Source organism: Panthera pardus, unplaced genomic scaffold (genome assembly GCF_024362965.1).
Source record: "Panthera pardus isolate Hobbes unplaced genomic scaffold, ASM2436296v1 HiC_scaffold_10, whole genome shotgun sequence".
Taxonomy (NCBI): Eukaryota; Metazoa; Chordata; class Mammalia; order Carnivora; family Felidae; genus Panthera; species Panthera pardus.
Window position 1 is genome coordinate 7,136,738 of NW_026526655.1, and position 15,372 is coordinate 7,152,109.

Sequence of the window (15,372 nt, forward strand, 5' to 3'; positions counted from 1 at the left end):
TCACGGTTCATGAGTTTGAGCCCTGAGTCAGGCTCTGTCCCAACAGTGCAGAGCCTGCCTGGGATTCTCTCTCTCTCTCCCTCTCTCTCACTGCCGATCATTCTCCCTCTCTCTAAATAAGTAAATAAATAAATAAACTTAAAAAAAGAAAAACAAGCCAAAGACATGAAAAGATTATTCACAAAGGAACTAGGCAAAACAATCAAAAAAACCAAAAACAAACAAAACTTTATTAGTAAAGAAAGAAATGTAAAATAGAACAATAGATCATTTTTCATGTATCAAATTGGTGAATTGTTTAAAATTCTAATACTGGGTCACCTGGGTGGCTCAGTTGGTTTAAGCGTCTGACTTTGGCTCAGGTCATGATCTCACTGCTCGGGGGTTTGAGCCCCTCACTGCTCAGGGGTTTGAGCCCCATGTTGGGCTCTGTGCTGACGGCTCAGAGCCTGGAGACTCCTTCGGATTCTGTGTCTCCCTCTCTCTCTTCCCGCCCCCCCCCACTCATGCTGTCTCTCTCTCACTCTCTCTCTCTCAAAAATGAATAAACATTAAAAAAAATTTTTTTTAATTCTAATACTATTAGAAAGAATGCAGAGAGAGATACTAGTTGGGCATAAAGCAGTAAAACCTTTTGTAATTTCATAATATATGTGAAAAGCAGAAAAATGCTCTTAATCTTTGGCCAAAAGTTTATCCTGACAAAATCATCAGACATCAGACAAAGACATTTATCACTGAGTTATTTACACTTCATTTCATCAGATGGGTGTTTACTGGGCATTTACTATGATCCAGGCTTTGCTCTAGGTACACGGGATTTATGTACCATGGGCCTTGGCACCCCAGAGCCCCCAAGTCCGGCAAGGTGACTGGCAAATTCCATTTCACTCCCTTGGTCTTTATACCACCCTGAACTCAATATTCCATACCTTACATCTGACTACATTTAAACTTGATCATTAATACGTTTCTTTAAAACAAATGTGCTATTTCTCTTAACATTCTTTCCTTTCTCCCAACTTTTATAAAGAAAAAATTAAACATACAGAATAAATGAGAGAATAATACAATGACCTCCTACACACCCTCAGCCTAGATTCAAAAAACTAGCTCCCTGCATATCTGTACTTTCTCTCTTTCTGTTTCCACTAAAACGTATGAATGTAAATTGCAGGCATCGTTAACACTTCACACTTGAATATCCAAAGTACGACTTCTTTTTTTTTTTTTTAATGTTTATTTTTGAGAGAGAGAGAGAGAGCCACACAAGCAGGGGAGGGGCAGACAGAGAGGAAGGCAAAGGGCTCTGTGCTGACGGCAGAGATCCTGACGTGGGGCTTGAACTCACAGGCCGTGAGATCATGACCTGAGCTGAAGTCGGATCCTTAACGGACTGAGCCGCCCAGCTGCCCCTCTAGAGTACAACTTCTAAGAATAAGGCTGTTCTTGTACAGATTCAGAATGTCATTATCACACATAAGAAAATCCACAGTCTCTCCATAGTCTATCTAATACCCAATCTATATTCAAATTTCTCCTGATTGTCCCCCAAATGCCTTTCAAGCTGGGATTTGTGAATCAAGAATGTCACCAAGTTTCAAGGACTGCATTTGGCAGCTTGCTCTCTTTAGACGGCTGTAACCTAAAACATCTCCCCATTTGGTTTACCGTGACTGACCTTTTGAGAATCCAGGGTTGTTGACTGTGGTATGGCCCCCACTACGGATTTGTCTGACTGCCTCCTCGTGCAGTGTTTTGACTTGTTCCTTTACTGCCCGTCTTTTCTTTAAATGGGAAGTTAGGCCTAGATGCTTAATTAGATTCAGTTTACCCATTTTTAGCAAGAATGCATCCAGGTGATGTGTTCTTCAAATCGCGTCTTATCAGGAAGCACTAAAGTCAGCTGGCCTACTATTCCTGGTGCTAAATTTGATCATTTAGTTAACTGGAAGCTGCCAGATTGTTCAGAAGTAAAGGCACAGTTTTTTCCTTTCATAACTACTAAGTTATCCGCAGAGACAGTTTGAAACCACATAAATATCTTCTTCCTATTAACCTTTAACTCAGTGGCTTTTAACATCCATTAATAATCCCTCCTGAGTTAACCATTACATTGAGAATTGCAAAATGGGAATGTTCTAGTGTTCCTTCTATTTAGCTGATATTTTTCTATCAAGAAAACTCCTTTGTTTTTTGATTTGCTTTGTTTTTTGAGTATCAGTATGGATTCACAGTGGGTTTGTTTTCAGTCTTTTTTTTTTTAGTTGTCTATTTTCTTTAATGTTTTTAAAAGTTTTTATTTATTTACTTCAGAGAGACAGAGTGACAACGAGCAGGGGAGAGACAGACAGAGGGGGACCGAGGATCCGAAGCAGACTCTGGGCTGTTGGCACAGAGCCTGACGTGGGGCTCAAACCCACAAACCACGAGATCGTGACCTGAGCCGAGATCGGGAGTCAGACGCTTAACCGAGTCACCCGGGTGCCCCCCTTTCTTATACTTTCTATATTCTAAGCCTGCAGCCAGCCATTTCTCCAGAGTCCTAGCTCCTGTTAGTGAAAATAGTATTTAGAAACCAATATCTGGGGGCTGTCTGTTGCTAGCAATGCTTTTCAGTGCACACGGCTAGGAAACGTGCGTGCACACCTGCACGCACATATGGATCCCTCCAGTTCCCATTCAACACACAGCGCTCCTCCTTACTCTTGATTCATGTTTGCATCTCCCTTTTCTACAAGTCAGGACGCTGGTTCTCAACATCAGTATACTGTTGGATATTTCCTTAGTCTACAATTACAGAATTTCACAATTACTCTGTGCCATCACCTGAAACAAGCCCACCATATTCGTTTCCTAGGGCTGCGGTAAGAAAGTACCACAGACAGAGCGGCTTAAAAACAACAGAAATTTGTTCTCTCTCAGTTCTGGAGACGAGAAGTCCAAAATCGAAGCAATGGCAAGGCCATGCTCCCTCTGAGGGCTGAAGGGGAGAGTCAGTAAGTCTCTTTCCTAGTGTTTGTGGGTTGCAGGCAACCCTTGACTTTCCTTAGCTTAATAGATGCATCATTCCACATCTAAAAAAAAATTTTTTTTTTTTTTTTAAAAGGGGGAGGCTCCTGGGTGGCTCAGAAGGTTAAGCATCTGACTTCAGCTCAGGTCATGATCTCACGATTCGAGAGTTCGAGCCCTGCATTGGGCTCTGTGCTGACAGCTCAGAGCCTGGAGCCTGCTTCAGAATCTGTGTCTCCCTCTCTCTCTGTCCCTTCCCCGCTGACTCTCTGTCTCTCTCTGTCTCTCTCTCTCTTTCAAAAATAAACAAACATTTAAAAAAAAATTTTTTTAATAGATGCATCATTTCAACCTCTGCCAACATATTCACAGGGCAATCTCCTGTCTGTGCATTTCTGTGTCCAAATTCTCTCTTCTTACAAAGATACCCATTATTGGATATCTAGTATGACATCTTCTGAACTCCGTTACATCTGCAAAGACCCTATTGCCAAGTCCCATCACCTTCATGGGTATCGGGGGCTAAGATCTCAGCACCTCTTTTCAGGGGACACAGCTCAGCCCACACCACCTCCTAAGTAAAGTTTAAGATTTCTTTGCTTTTTTAGTCCCAGAATAGATCTCAGTAATGGTATAACATATGATATTCAGAAATTCCTTAAATTAATTTTTTTCTGTTATCAATTTGATAATTACTTGGATTCATTTATTTCAGTCTTTTTTCAATGCTAGACTTTGTTTTTTCTGCACATGTTCAGTTTTTTATTATTGAATTCTTATTTATTGAATAGGTAAACCATCTCCATGGTTTACAAGTCAAAACTATGGGAAAAGGTGTGCTCAGAAGTCTTACCCTCGACCCCACCTCTGGAAGTAACCAATTTACTAGTTTCTCTGTTTTCCTTCCTGTGATTCTTCCGTGAGATTTAAAAAAAAAAAAAAATGTGCATGTGTACCTGGGTAACTTCCCCCTCTCTTTAGTTCACATACTACATATGCTTTTTCACACCTTGCTTCTTTCACACAATGCTGGAAATCACGCATGTCCATTCAGAAATGCCTTCCTGAGCTAATTTCTACAGCTGCATAGTACTCCATTGTGTGACTACCTCATAATGTATTTACCCAGGATCCTGGATATGTAGGTTGTTTCCAACACGTTGCTATAAAAAGTAATGCCACAGTGAATGACTTTGCGCGTATCTTGTTTCATATTTCAGGGTAAATTCTTAGAAATTGCTGGAGCACAGGGCAAATGCACATTGTCTCCATGCAGCCTGGGCTGCTATAACAGAATACCATTACGTAGAACATTTCATTTCACAGTTCTGGAAGCTGGGAAATCCAAAACCAAGGCAAGGGATCTCTCTGTGGTGTCTTTTATAAAGACACCAATCTCATTCATGAGGACTCCGCCGTCAGGACCTGATCAGCTCCCAAAGGCCCCACCTCCAAATGCCAACACCTTAGGGTTAGGATTTCAGCATATGAACTGGGGGGAGACGAAGAGTCAGTCCGCTGCACGTATGTGCTTTTGCCAGTTACAGGCAAATTCCCTTCCACGTGAGGTTGCACGGTTTTGCTCTCCCATCAGCAGCATATATGAGCGCATGTTTTCCCTGAAGATGTTCAGTTTGATAATAAAGTGGATTTCAATCCAGAAAGCTTAGAGCCCTTCACCTTCAAGACAGGTGCGTAATCGATGCAGAGTCACAGCAGGTAAAGTGCTGAAAATGAGGGCCTGGGGTTGAGGAAGGGACGTTGTGTGGTCTAAGGCGTTTTCAAGGGGAAGGAATTTTTCCGTTCCGTGCTGTCACTTCTCTGACTCACTGTGTCAAGGAAGCTCTCCTCTCTCCTGGTAAGAATCCATCACTTCTAAGCAAAAACACTCAACTGATGACAGGTTAGAGTCTCTTTCTTTTTTAAGAACAAATGCTAATTTCAAACAGAAGAATGTATTTCTGGGGAGCTTAAGACCCTCCTCTGAGACCCCTACAAAAGATCCTCATGGTTGAGAAGAAAAGAGAGACCTATTAAGGACTGTCTTTTTATCCGGAGCCTAACAGAGCAACAGGCCGAGAGATCCCGCTGACTCTGACAAATAAAAGCTACTCCAGGCCGAACAGCATTTTAGAAAGAGCAATAATTTAGCATGCAATCTTCACTGCCCGGAAAAAATGAGACAGGGTTTAACATTAGGAAAAGCAGCATCAACTGGTCTGCTTGGCGGAGGGGTAAACAATAAATAGGTAAAGAAGCAAAAGTGAAATGTCACTTCTTTGCTGGTAAACTGATCCCCACCGTTCTACACACACACACACACACACCTGCCCCAGGTAATAATGGTCCTCCAGCTAAAGGTGCACTGAACTTTCTAGGGAGCAGCAAGGAAAGGTTTGCATTTAGTGGGTAAAGGACAAGGGTCCATGAGGTGTTTCTAAGACTATAACTTACCCATCAAGCACTGGGATGACACCAACAGCGTGTCTGTGTGCTCTCCAGCCTCCCCCAACTCTGGCTCCATTCAGCGAACATGTGCAGAGCCTCCAGCATTTACAAGGTCTCTGCCCGCACAGTAAAGGAGGCGACATCAATCAGGCTGAGTCCCGTCTCCTTGCACCGTCCCGCAGGACAGAGAATTAATCCTCCAAGAAAGTAATCAAGCTTTAAGAGAAGCCTTAGTGAAGTGCTACAGGAGATCCTGAGAGTGAGTGAAAACAGCCAGCAATGGGATGGGATGGAGGGCGGGCTTCCCGGAGGAGGAGGCATCTGAAGCAGCACAAGTGGGATGTAGCCCCGCAGCCAGGCAGGGGAGGGCTGTGGCATTAGAAAGACCTGCCCTTGACAGGAGGCAGTGATTTCTCTGATGACTCCTTTATGACATCACGACTTCAATTAAAAAGGCTGAAAAAGCATCCTGGTTAGAAGTCATACTTGTGGAATTATAGAAGGAAAAGGGGAATTTCTGGGAAAGGGACTATTTTTATAACCAGGCAAATTACACTATCAGGTAAGGGCTTTAGTTTTAGAGATGCCGGGATGTAATCTACTGTAAGATCTGAATTCACGATTCCTTGGAAACTGACGAGCTTTTTACAAGATTTATGTAATGAATTGAGGTGTTTCCCTGCCCCCAAGTAAATCTAGAGAATGCCAAGCGGCTCAGCCCCCTTTTTCAAGGTCATCAGGATTCCCTATGGTTACATGAGCACTTTAAACTCAGGCTCTAAATTTATGCACATTAAGATATTGATGTTGTTTTTGAAAGTAACTTTTTCCCCCTTGTTACATAAGTGACACATTTATTGCAGAAAAAAAAATTTTTAAGCACATGAATAAAAAGGAAAATTCCCTCAGAATCCAACCAACTACAAGTACTGTGAAATGTTCTCGTTGATCATTCTTCCAGCCCTCTCTCGAATATAAATGTATGCCTAAAGTTTCATGTATTGAAGTCTATTTATAAACAAATAAGATCATACTACCATCCAGAACCTGCTTTCCCATTCAATGTATTATGGACATCTTTCCAGATTATGAAATATTTTCTACATCATTTTTAATGATATTCCATTTTAGAGCTGTGTCATAATTTAAAGAGCCGATCTCCTATTACTGGACATTTAGCTTGCTCCAAACATTTCACTAATAAAAATAACACTATGGTAAACATTCTTACAGCCGTTTTTCTCACACAGATTCTTACAGCTTATTAGGATATATTCCTAGAAATAGAACCTCTTTGCCAAAGAGTAGGAACATTTGCAGGTTTATGATATGGGTTGCCAGGGTGCCCTCTAGAAAGGTTGAATTCACACTCTCACCCCCAGACGCAAATGACAGTTTCCAAGCCTTGGCTAACACTGGCTGTTCATTTTAAAACACTTTCACCGCTGTGTCTCTGATCTGCTTTTGAAAAATCGTGCTTCCTCTTTACGATAGCTAATGTTTGGTGCTGATATGTATGCCGTGGTGGCCAGTTCCCTTATTAGAGTCCTCAAAATAGAAATATCAAAAGTAGTAAAACCTTTGAATTTCGGCGGGGGAGGGTGTTTCTGTCAACATTATGATGGGCAGTTAAAACCGGGAATGGGGCACATTGTCTGACAGCACATCTCGTTCTTGTCTCTAACACCTTTCGTAAAGTGATCAGTCTCCACCAAACACCTATTGGCCTTTCTATGAGATTCTAAATCCTTCTGCTTACTCCTGGTGACTCCACAAGAAACATTGTTTCTCCTGGATGTTAAGGGTGAGGTGAATTTGTTTCAGTAGAAAATGAAAAGTGACCCCACCACACACTTCTTGTTACGAAAAGTACTTCTTTAAAATCTAGTTATTTGCGATTTTCAAGGAACAATGTCTGAACAATTGCTAGTTATTAATTTTGTTAACTATATGCCATTCCTTCAGGTCTGCTTTGCTTATGAATGGACATCGTTTCCTTTCTCATTTCACACCTATACAATTTTGCTACATTTGGCTAATGGTTAAGGCAATAAATTTTTTTTTTAACGTTTATTTTTGAGACAGAGAGAGACAGAGCATGAACAGGGGAGGGGCAGAGAGAGAGGGAGACACAGAATCGGAAGCAGGCTCCAGACTGAGCTGTCAGCACAGAGCCCGACACGGGGCTCGAACTCACGGACTGTGAGATTATGACCTGAGCTAAAGTCGGACACTTAACTGACCGAGCCACCCAGGCGCCCCAAGGCAATAAATTTTCTAATAGTGAATGTATTTTAGTGCTAAATGTTGGCTTCCTAAGTAGTAGCAACAGTAGTAGCAATAATAATAATAATAATAATAATAATAATAATAATAATAATAATAATTTCTCTTTGTAAAGTACATATAGGACTCACCATATGTAAAACTAAATTAGATCTAACTATACACTGTATAAGGTAATTTAAAATGAATAAACTTAAGCAAAGGAAGTGGGATATTAATTCCTTTATAGTTTGAGTTTCAACCAAGAGTGTATAAACCCCCAAGGCCACAGCCTAAAATGTAAATTATGTGTATTGAGGCAATTCCTTATTTACTATAAATTTCATCCTCAAAATACCTTGCAAATGACAGTGTTTTTCCTTAGATTGCCCTTATTTCAAGATGCTCCCAATGGTCAAAAGTCCATGACATCACCCGCAGCCAAAATTCTTGGGCCCTATGTGTCCCAGGCTCCTCGGTTGGGAATATTCCAAAGAAATCCATAGCCCAGGCCTTCTATCATTTTCCACAGTTTCAGATAAACACACAGCATGACAGCTTCTTGTCCGTGAGTCATTTTGGGGAGCCAGTTTTGAGAAAGACATTTCTATCAAGGCCATACAACTGTCTGCACCTCATAATCGAAGATAAGGCCACCATTTTCCCAGCCTTTTAAGGACACCATAAGGACACATAAACCACCAAAATGATTTGGAAATTCCAGCGTTTCACTAGCCACGCAACCTCACCCAGGCTGCCTCTCACAGCTGGAAGCAGAGCGAAGCTTGGCCACGTATTTTGGATTCTGAAAACGTAATTCAGCAGAACAGTATCAATCTCCAGCAAGCAAGCCCAACAACCTCAATCACTGAAACCTATCCAACGTGGGCATATCTCCTTGAGCCAGACGGAGATTCCTATGTATCTCTTTGTCCCTCTGAGCTTTTCCCTATTTAACCAAAACTATAATAACTGTCCACCATAGCAACCATACCAAAAAAGAAGATGAACAAACACAAAATATTCCTCACTTTACCAAAACAGTGAATCCGGTTTAAAACGAGGTTTGGGTTGGGATTTTTTTTTTTTGACTCCCCAAAACAGGTCACAGCTACCTGCCCCAAACTTGAGGCAGCTACCCCAGAAGCCTGCTAGTTCCCAAAGAGATCAGTTAAAGACATCTTCATTGACCATAGAAGGCCAAGATGTCCCAGCAAGGGAACGCCAATGCTGCATTCAGTAACTGTAGGAGAAAGACTGAAAAGAACACATCAGTGTAGCACCTACCGACTTCCCCCGTATTTGCCTATTCACCAACTATTTCCTGACGCCTCCTGGATGTGCTGGATGCTGGGATGCAAAGATAAATGACACCTTCATAGCTTCCCCCCAAATCTCAGGTTCACTGGGAAGAGATACCACACAAGTGGGTAATAACAGAGCAGGACTAACAGAGCAAAAGGCAGGGTCGGGAGCTCTCAGGGGTGACCCAGCTTTCATCTGGGCAGCCCCAGCCTGGACTCTACATTAACTTCACTGGCCACGAATGAGCAACAAGGTACTGGGGAGTCACTGAAGGTAACGGATGTGTGGGATCGGATATGTCCGGGGAAAACTACCCCGGCCACTGTGCTTAGGGCACACTGAGGGGGAGAATAAGGCATCATGGAGAGGAAGCCTGTGAAGGGAACACGGCCACCATACTCTAAATCAAATTAGAGGCTTGTGATGTGTGGGGACAACTTACAAGTCCGCCCTCACTTATGACACCAACTGCAGAAGCTGAGAGTCCCCAAGACCCCCCCTCAGGTCCAAAAATTCAGTAGAAGGACTCAGGACTCGCGGAGAGCTGTTACACTCACAGTGATGGCTTATTCAGTGCAAGGCTACAGATTTGAATCAGCCAAGGGCAGAGATGCATGGACAGGGTCCAGAAAAGTTCTACTTGGAATTCCAGTGTCTACGGAGCTATGGACAGTGCTACCACTCCCTGGCAGCAATGTGTGACAGTCGGGAAGGCTTACCCGAGCCTTAGTGTCCAGAGTGTTTAAAGGGGCTCCATCACCTGGAACAGGCTGGCCACACAGTCCTCAGCCTCCCTGGAGATTGAGCTATTATCACACAGTCCAAGGCCCCCACCTTATCTGCTCCCAGGTCTCCAGGCAAGCAGAGACACTCCTATCAGACGTCACATTCCCACATTCTGGTGGCTCAGAGATCACCTGCCTGGATCCCAAGACAAAGGCTAAACCTCTCTTTGTGTAAGATTAACTCTTTACTACAGAGGGTTGCACTGCAGGAGAGAGGTACGTCTTGTCCTTTCCCTAACTTTCTCCCTGAATTTTGGGGGGCCATTTAACCTCGAGGCAGTGGCCCCTTGTGGATGGACTCTCGGGGCTACCTAAGTGGTTTCAATGTGTTGATTTTCAAAGCAACTAAAAAGCCTTTTGAGAGTGACAAAAATAAACTACAGTTCATTCATGGCGTTAGAAGATACAGGTCATTAAACACTATCAAGCACTTGTTTCTAGATATTTCCAACGTTTATGTAAGGATTAGCCTCTTACTACCAAAAAAAAAAAAAAAAAAAAAAAAAACAAGTCATTTTCCTACTACATTTAAAAATACAAATGTGTCTTAACATTTGAGAGCCTGGTGACATACACGTGACCCTAAAAAACACTTAGCATAAGTGAATAGAAATGTACAGTTCCTTTGTCCCACACAGCATAGCATACTTACTAGCAAATACTTCAAAAATCTGCCGTTAGCCAGCTGTGTGATCTTGGGCCTGTCATTTTAACCCCCGGGTTCGGCTTCGTTTTCTGTAAAATAAAATTATCGGATCAGATTATTTCTAGATTTCCTCTGGTTCTCCCTTTTCTCCTTCAGAATAAAGTAACCTTTTGTAAATATAAGTGAGGACCCTTCAAGGCTGAGCTTGCTACATAAATAAGAATCCACCTTGTTTCCAATATTTAACTTTTATAACCCAAAGGAAGAAATACACAACCTTTAGGTTAAATATATAAAATAACTGAATATTTTTCAAAACATACCATTCGTTCCTTAGCAAATCGTATGCGGCACCTACCACGTACTAACCAGGTATAAATATTTGAAATATCTATCCGTATCTCGTGAACGATCCTGAGCAGATGTTGGTTCAATGGAGATTTTAGTAAGAGCCTGTTAAGCACCAAACATGACAGGAAAGAGAACATGCAGCTTTTAGCTTAAAGTTATATGCCTTCAGAACTCAATGACTTTCTAAACTGATTTTATAATTAGGAGGATATTTTTAGCTCCTTTTTCAATTGGAAGGTTTTATTATGCTCATCTTAATATATGTAATTTCACTTGAGTATTTTCTGATTTTGAAAAAAATGAATCTTTTCCCCTTGGTGAAGCAAAGTATGATGGGAGCAGCTTCCACAGAGCGCTACATCTTTGAGGGCCGGTGAAGCCATCCTGACCGTAGGTCCCAGTGATGCCCATACAGTGTTCTTCCTTGGGCCCTGATGGAACATGAGTAAGACACCAGAGTGCTTGCCCTGCAGGAGGCGGGAACCCATCCATGGCTTAGTGTAAGGATGGCCCTATTCACAGAGAATTCTAGTGCCAGGTAACGCTGCTGCAGGGGAAAGGGCCTGGTGGGGAAGCCCCAGGATGCCTCCACCTGCAAGAGTGAGGACTTTACTAGGGGCACAGAGTTCCAGCAGAGGGAACAGCACTTGCAAAGCTCAGAGCCCGGACGAGCGTGTGGGGAAGCCAAAGCCTCAGAGTTGCCGGCAAGGGCAGGGGCCCCGAGGAAGCAGGCAGGGAGAAGGAGGCTGGTGACGAGCCTGTTACAGCACCACGAAGCTGGTGGCCCTGGGACTCCAACACAGGTGTTTAAGCAGGGAAGGGACCAAAGCAGACCCATAATTTAGAAAAGGGACAGAGACAGGGATTGACTGGGGAGAGGTCCAAATGCAGGGGGTGGGGGGTGCGTCCTGCCTTGAAGCACTTCAGGGATCCAGGGGGCTCAATGAGGCACTGACACCTGGAGTGACACGAAGAAGGCTGAGGCCAGCTCTCACCTTGGGCCTGGTGCCCTGGTTGCCTGCTGGGGGCAGTGGGGACATGTGAGTGCACTGGTGGAATGATTAAGAGGCATCCCGGTGAAAAGGGCCTGAGAGCAGACGAAAATGTGGAGTAGAAGAGAGGACGTGTGGAATGAGTCAAGGAAGGAAGGGGTTTGGCTCGGAAAAAGAGAGCAGATGGTTGTCATGCAAATAATCTGAGGCCTTAAGAGCAAGACTTTAGACCCTAGAGGGGACGGACAGTGAGGTAGCAGCTTTAGGGACTGGATTTCAGACAACCTAAGCACCCTTCCCCAGAGTCAGAACGGGGGAGGACGGACCAGGCAAGGTCCATGGGGTTCCCCTGATACCGTCTGGGGAGGGGAGTTCTCTCCCAGGCCACAAGCCTCCCCTCAAGCTACTTTCTTTCCTTCCCACCCAATCCCTGCCCCTCTGCCTTTACCACCACCGTGTTCCAGATGGCTGGCTAAGGAACCCATCAGGGCCAACCTACTAACCAGTAGCTAAACCGCTCCCACCAGGAGTATTTGCATCCCCAAAGGAGGAATTGGTTCATTTAAACAAACGCCCGGTGGGTGGGACGTGCAGGGCAATGCTCAGAGGAAGATTTTTTTCCTCTTTGCGCTCCAGTCCCCAGGCCCCAGGCCTCCTCAGGAACTGGCCCCGGCCTGCAGAAGCAGGCGCTGTCACCGGGGGCCCATCAAGGGAGCCGGCAGGCTGGCCTCAGAAAGGGACACAAGGACTAGGCCGGTCGTCTTGCTGTATGAAAATGCCTCTAGATTTCCACGTCACTCCGGATCACTGACATTCCACTAGACTCCCGTTACCCCTTTTGTTTGCTTTGTGCATCCAGAAGCGGACTGAACTAACCACGAACGTGCAGATTCCAGAGACAATGTGACCAGGCAGGGAAACCGGGTGCAAGTTTGGGGGCACTTTGTTTCTCCCTTCTCGCTCCTCCGTACCCAGCCCCGGCCACCAGGGCCTCGGGGCCTCAGGCCTCTCCCGGAGAGGCCTCCGGTTGGCCCCGTCTGCATAGTCTGTGTCAGGAGCCGGGGTGCAGGGTGTCTCCAGGACCCCAGGCTCGGCCTCGCACTCCCTCGGACAGGGGCACCTCCAGCGAGGACGCACTCCACCGAGGCTGGGTCCCCGGGCGGGTGCCTGTCGGGGGCGGCGGGGCTGCAGGGGCTGCGCGGCGTGGGCAGGGCGGAGGTTCGGGGGGGGGCGGGGCAGAGGGTCACCTCGCCGGTACCTTCCAAGTTCGCCGTGCGAGCCGGGGGGGGGGGGGGGGGTTGCGGGGGCGGGCAGGCCAGGCGACGAGGAGGGGGCGGGAGGCGAAGGCGCAGGTCGCCGGCCCCCGCCCGTGCTGCCTGCCCCTCTCCCAGCGCCCGGCCGGCCGGGAGGTCCGTGCGGCAGTCGGCGCCCGCGGGGCCCCGGTCGCGCCCAGCCCGCGCTCCCCCGCCCCGCCGCCGCCCGGCCTCGCCCCCGCCGCGCGCGCCCCTCCCGCCTCGCCCGTTGCCGTGGCAACACGGAGCCTCCGGGCGCGCGCCCGCCGGTCCGCCCGCCCGCCCGCCCGCCCGCGGGAGCGCTCGGCAGCGGCAGCGGCGGCGGCAGCGGCGGCTCCGGCTCCAGCTCCAGCCGCGCGCGCTGCGACCCCGTTCTGGCGCCCGCCCGTCGCCCCCGGCCCGGCTCCGAGCCCCCAGCGCGGCCCGAGACCCGGCCCCAGCGCCCGCCCGGCCGCCGGCCCCCATGGAGCTGCTGGCCGCTGCCTTCAGTGCCGCCTGCGCCGTGGACCACGACAGTTCCACCTCGGAGAGCGACGCGCGCGACTCGGCGGCGGGACACCTGCCGGGCAGGTGAGGACCAGCGGCCGCCGCGACCCCCGCGCGCCGCCCCCGCGCGCCGCCGGCCCCCGCGCGGGGGACGCCGACCCCCGCGGCCTAGCGCCCGCCCCCGGCTCCGGTGCCCCCGCCGCCCGCCACTTCCACCTGCGGCCGGGGTCGTGCGGGCTCCGCGCCCGGGGGCTGGGGGTGCGCGCCGGCCCGGGCCGCCGACGCCCGGATCCCCGCCCCGGGGCTCCTCCCGCGCCCCCTCCCAGGCGCCCTGGGCGCGCGCGTCCCGCTCGGCGCCCCCGCCCCCCCCATCTTCGCGCCGCGTGGCCCTGGGACGCGAGGATCGGAGCCGGAGGGAGTCGGGGGCCGGGGGTCGCGCGACAAGCGGACGGCAGGGGGTGAGCAGCGCCGGCTGGGATTCCGGCCGCCCGACCCGTCGGGGCGGCCGGTCGGCGCCGCGGAGCAGGCAGGGGCGCGCCAAGTTTCCGACGCCTGCCCGCGAGCTCCGAAAACATGAAGGGTTTGGGCGGGCTGGTGTGGGAATGAATCACCCCGGTCGCGCCCGGGCGCGGTGACCAAAAGGGCCTGTGGGGCCCGCCTGGCCCGTCCCGCGTCAGGGTCCAGTTGGCCCGGGCCACTTGTGCGGACACCACGCGCGAGCCGGCCAAGGTGTGTCGTTGCTTAAAAATAACCCGCGCTGCGCCTCCTTCTCTCGGGCAGCGAGTCGTCCTCCACGCCGGGAAATGGGGCCACGCCCGAGGAGTGCCCGGCGCTCGCCGACAGCCCGACCACGCTCACCGAGGCCCTGCAGATGATCCACCCCATTCCCGCAGACTCGTGGAGAAACCTCATCGAACAGATAGGTGGGTGTCCTTGGCGGCGGCGGGGCTCCACTGGGAGGCGCCCTGGTGGACTCGGGGGTCCCCCTGCCCGGGAGATGCCGTTGCATTTCTGCGAGCACTGTACCCCGTGTGGCTAAGGGACGTTTTCGACACATTCGGTTCCAAGCGGTTCCACAGGCAGAACTGCCACATTTTAATGGTGCTGTATAATTGGGCTGCAGCAAGTGGACGTGAGTCCTGCTCTCCAGAGAGGCCTACCTGCCCAGCCCTTTCCGGGGGAGGGCCCTCTGCCCCCTTGTCATTTCTGCCGAAAAGACCAGGGGTGAGGCCCTGCTGGGTTTTGCAGGAAGGGGTGCTGTGGGAGCCCCTCCTGGGAGCGGCCTGGGAAAGACCTGGGAAGACCGCCAGGTCTGAGAATGGCTTCTGCGGAGACCCAGGCTCAGGAAGAAGAGGCAGTGGTGGGAAGGAAGGGTAAGATGGAGACGGAGTGGGAGCCCCAGAGGCCCCTGGGTTGGGAAGGGAAGCCTGGTGTCACCTGCTTTTCCAGGAACGTGGCCCAGGGTGCGGGGCACAGCTGTGGCTCAAGAACTGTGTGAGCGCAGAGTGGGTCGAGAAGGTGTCCCGAGAACGCAAGCACTTGGATTTAAAAGTCAAAAGTTGCTAACGCCGTCAAACGAGGTCCCTCCCGTGACAGTCCCCACCGGCGGTAGTGAAGGGGTAGTGAAGGGGGGCAACGTGGGCTCCGTTATTTGGAAAACGGTACCGGCTGCTTAGCAAATCTTTTTGTCCTTCGGTGTCGTCAGAGCAGCACTTTATCCGTTAAATTAAAATGCCAGGTTTGGAAGCTTTATCCCTAAATACATCGTTACTGTCCTCTCTCTGAGTCAC

At 48.7% G+C, this 15,372-nt stretch overlaps 2 protein-coding genes across 9 annotated transcripts in view; one reads left to right on the forward strand and one right to left on the reverse strand.

The window, feature by feature from the left end:
• The window catches only part of NEU2 (neuraminidase 2), an 87,823-nt gene extending 74,693 nt beyond the window's left edge, over positions 1 to 13,130 (reverse strand). For 3 of the 7 annotated variants that reach the window (XM_053903634.1, XM_053903628.1, XM_053903621.1), the window contains exons 1-2: positions 13,063 to 13,130; positions 10,468 to 10,550 (exon numbers count right to left, since the gene is read on the reverse strand). The gene's annotated coding sequence lies outside the window, so the exon portion shown is untranslated. Of the gene's footprint in view, positions 1 to 9,749; positions 9,984 to 10,467; positions 10,551 to 13,062 lie in introns of those variants that run through there. The other 4 variants (XM_019445538.2, XM_053903629.1, XM_053903627.1 and 1 more) reach the window with 2 other exon arrangements.
• NGEF (neuronal guanine nucleotide exchange factor) overlaps positions 1 to 15,372 on the forward strand; it is a 74,119-nt gene that overhangs the window by 23,392 nt on the left and 35,355 nt on the right. The window contains exons 1-2 of one of the 2 annotated variants that reach the window (XM_019445536.2): positions 13,368 to 13,666; positions 14,363 to 14,505. In XM_019445536.2, the coding sequence (XP_019301081.1) occupies positions 13,560 to 13,666; positions 14,363 to 14,505 (250 nt within the window). In that variant the 5' untranslated portion in view covers positions 13,368 to 13,559. Of the gene's footprint in view, positions 1 to 13,367; positions 13,667 to 14,362; positions 14,506 to 15,372 lie in introns of those variants that run through there. The other variant, XM_019445535.2, reaches the window with a different exon arrangement.